At 39.6% G+C, this 10,875-nt stretch overlaps 1 protein-coding gene across 1 annotated transcript in view; it reads left to right on the top strand.

Annotated features, from left to right (window-relative positions):
* Positions 1 to 735: 735 nt before the first annotated feature.
* stxbp5a (syntaxin binding protein 5a (tomosyn)) overlaps positions 736 to 10,875 on the top strand; it is a 105,372-nt gene continuing 95,232 nt past the window's right edge. The window contains exons 1-2 of the mRNA XM_067383074.1: positions 736 to 873; positions 7,460 to 7,557. Of these exons, the coding sequence (XP_067239175.1) occupies positions 736 to 873; positions 7,460 to 7,557 (236 nt within the window). The remainder of the gene's footprint in view (positions 874 to 7,459; positions 7,558 to 10,875) is intronic.

The raw sequence follows: 10,875 nt of genomic DNA, 5'->3' as shown, positions 1-10,875 counted from the left end.
ATTGCGGAGGCCCTGTTTCTTCATAGCTATATATATATATATATATATTACTTTATAATCTGCCTAGAAATGAACCTTCATAAATAGTCCTATCCTTAAAAAACTTCCCCTGTCAAATCCATTTTACAAAAGTGCAGGCAATCTGATGAATTGATATGACTGTTATGTGATGACTTGGAGAGGCTGATGCGCTTTCCATCCTGCATCCCTGCGGCTCCAGGTGCAGAGTCCCGCCCCTAATTTCTGCAATGTGACGCTAGGCTCACTCAGCGCTCCACAGTATTGCCTGGTCACCGGGAAAAGCGTTTGGAAGGCGGCTTCAGTAGTCATCCAGTCTGGAGTGCGCATGCGCGGCGCTGCAGCGGTGTTTCCGCGTTGAGTGGAGAGGAGAAGGGAGCGAGCGAGCGAGAGAGAGAGAGAGAGAGAGAGAGGATAGAGGGAATTTGAGACGCAGCGGGACGCCGAGTCAGAATAAACGGACACACCACAAGCGCTAATAATAAAAAAAAAAAAAAAATATATATATATATATATATATATATATATATATAAAAAAATCAGCGTTCACAACTCAAGCCTTTAGCCATGGAGGATACCATGAAAAACACTTTAAAATGTGAGGTTTAAAGAGAGGTGCTGCAGAAACGAGCGAGAGCGGCTTTCCCCCTCATCATCCACGGCTGATCTCGACTCATGTGCTCCCGTCCTCCTCCGTCACTCGCACCGGGGGGAAAAATGAAGAAGTTTAATATCCGTAAGGTGCTGGACGGCTTGACGGCCGTATCGTCCCCTTCTCCATCCCCGCAGCTCGGGTCCAAGGAAAACGAGCTCATCCCGGAGACGCTCCAGTCTGAACACTTCCAGCTCTGCAAGGTGGGGAAGCTTTTAAGTGAACGTGTAACATCACCTGATGTGCCTTTTTCTCTTAATAAACCTCATGCAAGTGCCTCTTAGTGCATGCCGTTTAACACTTTATCCACAGACTTATAGAATACAGGTAACGTCTGCCTTTTCTGTTTGGTAGATGTGATGTTTCATAACGTTGTAATGGAAAAAATCTTTTTATCTGTATGGGAGCGTTATGATATCAGTCGTATAATAACAAAGCATTGTAGTGTTCAATATTTTTGGTTGCGCAGCAATGGAAGGTTTTTTATTTCATTATTTTTTTTTACATTAAAGCGCTCCTATAGCTATGTTAGTCTATACACACTGTACTGTCATACTCTGCCCCCTCAAAACCAGACTAAATTATTTTTTTATTTCACAAGCTGTACGTGGAAAGAGCTGACTCTGTGTTTGGAAAATGCGCACAAATGCGTAAAATATTCATGCGTGACAGAGAGATTCTTTTATAACCACACGGCTGCTTTTGGCTGGCCATATCTTCCGTTTTTCTCTTTATAGTGTTCAGTGTTTAACATGCTACTTTATTAAAGCGTCCGAATCATGTGTGGTCATAGAATGAAGCTGTGATGTTTGAGTGGAGGGAGGGGGGATAAACAACCCATTTCTTGCATAATCTACTGTGCTGGGATTAACATTTCATTTGCAATGTTGAGTTTTTCTTTTAAACCCTAAACCATTTTTTATCTTGACTATTTTTTTTGTGAGAACACACACGATGTGTATCTAAAGAGTATTTTTGGCCATCGTAGGTGCCCAAAATGTTGTCTATGTTGGCAAATCACTTGGTTTTGAGACACGGGCTTGTGTGTCCAATTATGAATAGGCCTAGTTGAAGTGTTGGTGGGTTTAGCTGCACTCTGGCAGCACAATGGATGGAGTTAATAGTAGAAACGGGTTATCTGTGGAGGTTTCCTCACAATATTAGATTATGAACCCACACACGTGCGTGGAAACTGTAGGAGAATGACAGTATTGCAGATGTGATTGGCACAAATTCATCTCACTGATTCACTGTTCTTTAAACCGATTCGTTCAGTCAACCTTGTTATAGTTACCTCATTATGACAGTAGGTGGCAGCAAGTGCATTTTGTGTAATGACTGAGTCATTGAATCAGTTACTCAACCGATTTGTTTGAACACAGAGTCGTTCACAAATCTTATGATCCTATATTCAAATTTGTTTCTACAGATGCGCAACGTTTTGCTACGGTTTCCGGGTTGAACGACATGTTTCCTGGAAACAGTGTGCAGCGGGGTTTGAGATCAATTTTCTCTTGTTTGGTGGGTCTGTCAAAAATGTCAGCCCAATCAGCAGCAACATGTATATAAACCACGCAGTATTAAAGAGACAGCTCGCACAATGGGTTCAAGTAAAGTCGTTTACAAATGTGTCCGCTGCAGCTCGGTATACGCAACAATTGAAGATATTAGAAGACATGTTTGTCATAAGAGTTTTATAGTAAAAATATAGCATATGCACTTGTTTATATTTTCACTCGATTGGGATGTTCTCTTTTATTCTGGACGGCAAGGGCACGATCGTATTTTGCAGTATTAAACACGTATTACTGATTTCATCAGGCTCCGAAAATTCTTTAAAAAGAACACAAAGAATGGCCTTCTCAGCTGCCATAGTTGCAACTCTTGCATCATCAGAACAGTGTGTTCAACGCACCACTATTTCTGTTTAAAAAAATGTTCATTGACGGTGGTTTGTTCGTTCAGAGAGTCCAACCAATGTGCAGCTTCTTCACAGCCTGCACAAATGCTATTTGCTCGGGCTGTTGTCAGTTGGCTTGTTCGAGATGCATTGGGAGGTGGGTCTGGCTGCAGACCATGGGCGAGTGGAGCTCTCGAACAGGAAATACGTCACCTCCACTTGTGTTTTACTAACGTCTACACCTACCCAAACCCTAAACTTACCCTTACAATAATGCAAATACAGTAATTAAATGATGCAATATTGATGTGCATATGCCTAGTGGCCATAACTGTAGCTAGCTCCACTAGTGGAGGTGACGTATTTCCGCCCTTGAGTGGAGCTCTACTCATCCCTTAAAGACCCACTGAAGAGTGTTAGCATAATTTCAACTGAAAGAGGAAGACAGGGCGATATATCTAACAGCCCCACCCCTTTTTTAAAATAGCCAATAGCGTTTTGTTTATGTTACAGCTCACCAGAGCCGTTAGACTCAGTAAAACCGTTGTTTCCTTCTAATCTCTACCGTTTCTCTTCATAATGTCCTTTATATCGCTTATATACAGCATTCTATGCAGAATTCATGGGTCCGATACCTTTTGTGGTCTGTGCTGACTCATGCATATGATCCGCTCTATGCTCTCCTGTCTCTGGACCGGAGCAGACTGCTCGCGTTGCGGCAGTTCAGTTAATGAGATGCTAACATGAAAACGGACTTCATTCGCGTCAAAGGAAAGCATGTTTACACTGTCTGAATCGTTCCCTATTTTCTATATAGTGCACTATGTGCCATTCACCATGTAGAAACTAGTAAATGTGTGAGCAAATGACTGATTTCAGCCGATGCTTCAGCGTCTGTAAGAGTGTAGGAGGAGGCGGGACTTCAGACTCTGGAGAGCATTTGATTGGACCAAAGATTTGATGAGAAACTGAAGTGTGATGTGATGTCATGAAAATCCGTGATCCATTTTAGCGGAAGTGAGAGACTGTAAGATTTGAATGCTTATATCTCCTAAATGTGAATTTTGTCATTGTTTGGAACACACCATCTTAAGGCTAACATATTCACACTAAAAGCTAAAAAACTTAAATTTTGATTTCGGGGGGAATTTAAAGGAACACTCCACTTTTTTTGAAAATAGGCTCATTTTCCAACTCCCCTAGAGTTAAACAGTTGAGTTTCACCGTTTTCGAATCCATTCAGCTGATCTCCGGGTCTGGCGGTACCACTTTTAGCATAGCTTAGCATAGTTTATTGAATCTGATGAGACCAATAGCATCTCGCTCAAAAATGACCAAAGAGTTTCCATATTTTTCCAATTTAAAACTTGGCTCTCCTGTAGTTACATTGTGTACTAAGACCGAAGGAAAATGAAAATGATTGCGATTTTCTAGGCTGATATGGCTAGGAACTATACTCTCATTCCGGCGTAATAATCAAGGAACTTTGCTGCCGTACCATGGATGCAGCAGGCGTAATGATATTATGCCGCATCTCTCACAGATGTCTCCATGGTTGCAAGGCACGCTCCCTTTGCAAGCAGGGGCTCACAGGCGTTGCGTAATATCATTGCGCCTGCTGCACCCATGGTACGGCAGCAAAGTTCCTTGATTATTATGCTGGAATGAGAGTATAGTTCCCAGCCATATTGGCCTAGAAACTTTTCATTTTCCGTCGGTCTTAGTACAAGATGTAACTACAGAAGAGTCAAGTTTTAAATTGGAAAAATATGGAAACACTTTAGTTGTCTAAAGAGTGCGTCCCAAATGACGCACTATACACTATGCACTTATACACTATGTACTTGTGCACTATGCACTCATCCATGTAGTGCGTGAATTGTATAAGGTTATTTTGTCATTTAACAACGGAGTCCGATCCTCCTTTCCCCTCCACTACGTAAGTAAAGCGACAGTCCAGTGCACGAAGTGTCGAACATTCCACACTTAGTTTTTTCCGTTAATTTAGTGCATCATCCGGGTATTTAAAGTGTACTTTTTCTTTTTGGAATTTTCTGTGTGAACGCACTACTCACACTATTTATACTTATAGAATAGTTACTTATAGAATATTTATACGTCATAGAATAGTTCATAAGTACCCAAATTGGGACGCACCTTTTGGTCATTTTTGAGCAAGATGCTAACGGTCTAATCAGATTCAATGAACTATGCTAAGATATGCTAAAAGTGGAGATCGGCTGAATGGACTCGAAAATGGTAAAACTCAACTGTTTAACTCTAGGGGAGTTGGGAAATGAGCCTATTTTCAAAAAAGTGGAGTGTTCCTTTAAGTCTGCAGCCAGCCCCTATAGGCCAGAACACACCAAGCCGACGCTGACGAAATAGTGGCGACGAAAACAAACTGTGGGGTTGGCTCACGTCGACAGCTTCAGTGTCCAAAGTTGCCCTGCCACACCAAACCGACGCTAAACAGCCGACGGCCAAGCAGCACGTCAGTTTCTGCGCCTGCGTGAGATGAAATGCCTTTCTGAAACAGCAGGCAGCAGTAGCTGAGCAGCCAATCAGAATGATCAGATGGCCCGATGAACCGACGAGCTCCAACGCCGATTCAACATTTCGAATGAAAAAAGGCAGACGAGGACCAACTTCAGCCGACGGTGTGGAACACACTGAGAAAACTTAGTTGGCCGACGAAGAAAAACTGCCCGACGGCCAACCGTCGGCTTGGTGTGTTGCTGCTTTATAGAGTGCCCCAGGGATGACGCGTTTTTGTAGGCAAAACCCGGAAGCGAGTTAGCATTTTAGGACTTCCGGTTCCAACGCCGTAAAGTCTATGGGTTTTTTTAATGGGTTTTTGCTAAATTGCCTGAAATAAGGTCTGTGATAAACAAAGCCTCTAAATACTTTCACGTTTTGATCTATGACATAAAACACACCAGTTATAACCTGCTTGTGATTTTTTAAACTTTTACTGTGTCTTCAAATCGGCGGTTGCTAACAAATTGCTAAAAGGGACTACTTCCTTTGGCGGGGACTTTAGACGTCATCATTAAAAACGGGATATTTGGACAGCATTTCTCATGAAAAAGTGGATAAGTATTCATACACAGTGCATATCATAATCAGCGAGAATGTTTTTAAATAGAGTTGTTTTCTAAATAAAGTTTGAGGACGCTTGGTGGTGACGACGTTGATCCGCGACCATGGTGTGTTGTAGTCCGTTTATAGCTTACTGTTAGCCTTTTATATCTGACGACTTTATTTAGGCTTCAAAATCTATAAATGTTGTGTTAACTTGTAAAGATTATCTTGATAGGCAAAACGTGTAAGTGTCATAACCCTTTGTTAAACACAGAGCTTATTTTCTGCGATTTTCCAAAAGTCTATGGGAAAAATGAATAGGCTTTCAGTCGAGGGAACCTGTGCGCCGCTAACTTCCGGGTTGGCCTACAAAAACGCGTCATCCCTGGGGCACACCGATTGGCGTATGACATTAAAGTACCGCGAGAGCGATTGGAGAGCATACGATTTCTTATGCTTTTGAATCGCTCTCGCGATTTTAGTCAGGCAGCTGACTTTGAAGGCAGGAGAAAAACAATCACGCTCTTGTAATACGAATCATTTAGTTATTTTATGTAGTGTATTTTCGAATCCATTCCAAATGTATTTGGTTATATATATATCCAGTTATATTTAATTATGCTTTTATCCAGGACTAAATGATTTTTGAAGAGAGTTTTGGAGAATGTTGACGTAAGTAAGCATAGTTTTTAGAAAAATGGTGATGCGCTATGTCGATACAGTTGTTTACCGCTCTCTAGGCTAATTAATCATTTACATGAGTGCATTCACAATGGCGTTGGTCATTTTGTCAGGACTAAATTAAATAGACGTTTATGAACGCTGGATTAGTTTAATATTTAATTCATAATTAGTGAAAAGAGAAATGAGAGAGATGGGGAAGGATGAAGTGAAGCTTGTTGCTGCTGCACAGCTCACCGACAGGTACCCGTCCCCGCGAGCGCTGCTTACGTAACCCGCTTTAGCCACTAAACAAACATACAGAGACAAGAGAGGCTGTGTCTCAAAACCTAGTCAGCTGCCTGACTAGACAGCATTGTAGGTGCGCCTTTGATGCTCAGCAATGCTATCTATATAGGCACCCCTTAGGATTTAAAACATACACAACAGAGACAGCTGTTAAGCAGAGGCCAGTGCTATAAACCTGTATCCAACCATTGTTGTTCTCTGGATGCAATGCAGCAAGGTCTCTGTTCTCACTGCCTGTTGTCTATCTTTAGCACATCAGGGTTGTTCGAGCATTTCAAAGGGCTGGGCATTAAAATAGTTGGAAATATTCAGCTGAAACTGATATTGAATTGTGTTTGAAGGGAAGTTTGACTCCGTGGTGCTGCTGCACACATATGCAATGCTTTGTCACTCTCCTTCAAATCAGTATATAAATAAGAACGTAAATAATAATACCATGTAACTAGAGTTATTTTGAATTGCTTTTATTTTTTATGTTAAATTTTGTTTAGTTTTTAGTAAGTACTGTATGTACAGTATGTGCTCTTTTAAAAAAAAAATCTATTTAGCTTATATTTCAGTTACTGGAAATGAGTTTTTACAATTTTAGTCTTAGTTACCAGTAACAGTGTGTAAAACATCTTGTCACATGAAACGTTAATCATAAGCAAAAATAGATAATTAAAATAAATGCATTGTAAAATATAATTCAAATATCTTATAAAATACACTATAAAAGTTTAAATATTTTAATTGCTGATTTAAATGTTGAAGTTACTTTCTATAGTGGTTATGTCATTAAAATTCATATTATGAGCTTTTTTTTTTACTTTTTTCTTTTCTGATTTGATCCTCAGACTGTGCGCCATGGCTTCCCCTATCAGCCGTCCTCTATGGCATTCGACCCTGTCCAGAAAATCCTTGCCATTGGGACTCAGAGTGGAGCTTTGCGATTGTATCCTTTTTACAATAGAAATGAAATAGTGTGGGTGCTCTGTTTCAGGTGCACAGTGAACCTGTCAGTAAGTATTTCATTTCTTCATCAGTTGTGTTATCAGGTAAAGGCTGTTACTATTTGTGTGTTTATGTATTGTCATTATGAAGCTCATGAGGGACATGAATGACCCACTGTTAGTTTTGTTTTTCTGAAATGTGACTACATTATGCTGCACCACAACATAACAAGCTTCATCTGCTTTAAAATGATGCCAGTTGTTGTGCTTTACTGAGTTGATCCACTGTCATGGCTTGTCAGTCAGACCTGTCACAAGTCTTTTGTAAAAGGACGTTTATTGTTACTGGATTGGGATTTGGGATCAGTATGGCACATCACATTAGTTCAGTGACTCTCATCACCCTCATGATGGAATCCTAGTGCATAAAGTCAGTTATTAATTATACTGAACAAGTCACTAAAGTCTACTCCCACCGCAGAGACTGCAAAGAACTTCCTGTTAATCAAAATCTCCATTCACACTCTGTATTCATATAGATGGCCTTTGATTTTAAAATGAATTTCCACATTCCCCGATTCATTCGTATACACAGAGGCATGACATTACTTTTCACAGTCAATGCTGCTCTAATTGAAAATATTTCTTCTGCCGTCACCACAAGATAATTTGCTGTCAGTCATGTCGGAAGAAGAGCTTGCTTGACGCCGCCCTTTGTCAGATGTTGAATGATACTGGTGGAAGTTGATGCATGCGGCAGCTCTTCAGAGAACAGCCTCTTTAGAAACTGATCGTCTATGCTCTCGGAGGATATTGGTGTTACTTAGCCTCTTTGAGCGACTGTGATCAGATAAATGTTGGCTGCCTTGAGATGAGGGCAAATGAAAATCTCCCTAAGAGACTCCAAATTGTGATTAGTGCAACCGTCCTTTCTTTCTTTTGTCATGTCTCATTCCGTGCTATCGGCAATGTAAAAGGAATCTCAGGATTCAGTTGAATGGGTTGGTATGAATTAAGTCTTACCTTTGATTTTGTGAACAACTTAGGTCACTGTTATGCCATACTAAACTAGAGAGCATCTGAAGTCTGATTTTCTTAGTTGACAAATCTTGGCATGACTAGCAAAACTGTGACTGACTTTGGATATGCTAATATGTCAGATATGGTACAAATTGTATTTGGAATGTGATCTCATTCATATTTGTAAATATTTCTTTGTAAATCTACATGGACTTTCCATGTGTTTGGACACTGAAACGACACTGACAGCTTTCAGATTGTAAAGCCTTGGTACACTACTGTTTTGTTTTTTGTTTTTTTTTTATTCAGCAAGGATGCATTAAATTGGTGAAAACCACTCCCCAAATTTCCAAATGTGTGAAAATGTACATGTACTCAGGGCTCCAGACTAACATTTGAGAGCAGTGGCACTGGTGCCACTCAGTTCTATAGAAGGTGGCACCAGCACCTGATTTGGTGGCGCTGGATTTTTTTAATCATAAAGGTGAATACAGGTTAAAGGTGATACAGAGGATTCACAGCAGGTAACTCATAATCTGCAGTTGTTACTCCTGTCTCCTGACAAAAACATTGTATGCGACGCCTGTGGAGTGTGGAAAGTTACTGGAAAGCGCAGCCACACACTCCTCTCACAAGGAACATCACAGCAGTGATTGACAAGCCAGAGGGCCAATCTGGTCAATTGGCTGATGTTTTTAAGGCCCTACCTCTTGCACAGCTGATGTATATTAATATTATTTCTTTCAGTGCCCCTAATAAATAGTCTTTTAATCAGTTAGTAAAGACAGTTTCAAGTAATATTGCAAAAATGTATAAAACAAAACATCCTCTTTAGCACCTTTAATCATATTACTATTGTTTTGCATTGATAAGTCTAGTTACTAATAATATTACATGTTTATTTATTAGAAATTTGACAGTAAAGCACTGAGCTTGAATTGAGATGCAGATAAAATTAACCTATTAACAGTAATATGCTTAAACGTAATTTTTATAGGGAAAAATTTAAATTTTCTTTTGAAATGTACCATACTGAAATGACAGACCGCTTCAGTGATTATAAAAGGAGTGCTCTTTACTTGCTTTATGTGTAATTTAGTCACAATTTGAAGACGTTTTTGTTTTTCATGAGACTTTGTGGCTTTTTCTACTTTTCCATGTATTAGGGAGTCAATAATTGCTCCTCTGTTATTTGCTTAGAAGTTTTTGCCTTCATCTTTAAACATTTTTAGTTTTACAAATCATCACATTAAAAATAACATTAAAATTGGATAAAATTTAGAGCTTTGAAGTGCAGGAAAAAGTGTGAAGCACTTTAAAAAGTACTTGAAAAGTGCTCAAATTTCACTCTCAAATGTATGCATCAACCTTGAAATGAATAATGTAAAAGCATTCAATGATTTCTGCTACTACATTAAATCCATGGTGATTTGTGGACTGGAGAGCCTTAACTTGTTTGTTCATGGCACAATGTTTCTCCTGGTTTCCACCGTTGTGCTATTTGATCTGATATCTCTGGTTTAAAGGTGCACTAGATTAAAAAATTGAATTTACCTCGGCATAGTTAAATAACAAGAGTTCAGTACATGGAAAAGACATACAGTGAGTCTCAAACTCCATTGTTTCCTCCTTCTTATATAAATCTCATTTGTTTAAAAGACCTCTGAAGAACAGGCGAATCTCAACATAACACCGACTGTTACGTAACAGTCGGGGGTGTACGCCCCCAATATTTGCATATGACAGCCCATGATTGAGGCATTACACAAGGGCAGCCAGTATTAACGTCTGGATGAAAGGCATTAGACAAGGGCAGAACATCTGGATGTGCACAGCTGAATCATCAGACTAGGTAAGCAAGCAAGGACAATAGCAAAAAATGGCAGATGGAGCAATAATAACTGACATGATTCATAATAACATGATATTTTTAGTGATATATGTAAATTGTCTTTCTAAATGTTTCGTTAGCATGTTGCTAATGTACTGTTAAATGTGGTTAAAGTTACCATCGTTTCATACTGTATTCAGGGAGACAAGAGCCGTCGCTATTTTCATTTTTAAACACTTGTAGTCTGTATAATGCATAAACACAACTTCATTCTTTATAAATCTCTCCAACAGTGTAGCATTAGCCGTTAGCCACGGATCACAGCCTCAAACTCATTCAGAATCAATGTAAACATCAAAATAAACACTGTACTTACCCGATTAGACATGCTGCATGACGAACACTTTGTAAAGATCCATTTTGAGGGTTATATTAGCTGTTTGAACTTTTTTATGTTGTTTAAGGCAAG

The sequence above is a fragment of the Chanodichthys erythropterus genome, chromosome 4 (assembly GCF_024489055.1).
Source record: "Chanodichthys erythropterus isolate Z2021 chromosome 4, ASM2448905v1, whole genome shotgun sequence".
NCBI classification, from domain to species: domain Eukaryota; kingdom Metazoa; phylum Chordata; class Actinopteri; order Cypriniformes; family Xenocyprididae; genus Chanodichthys; species Chanodichthys erythropterus.
The sequence above is the reverse complement of the archived record's forward strand: the minus strand, read 5'-3'. Positions and strand labels throughout refer to the sequence as shown.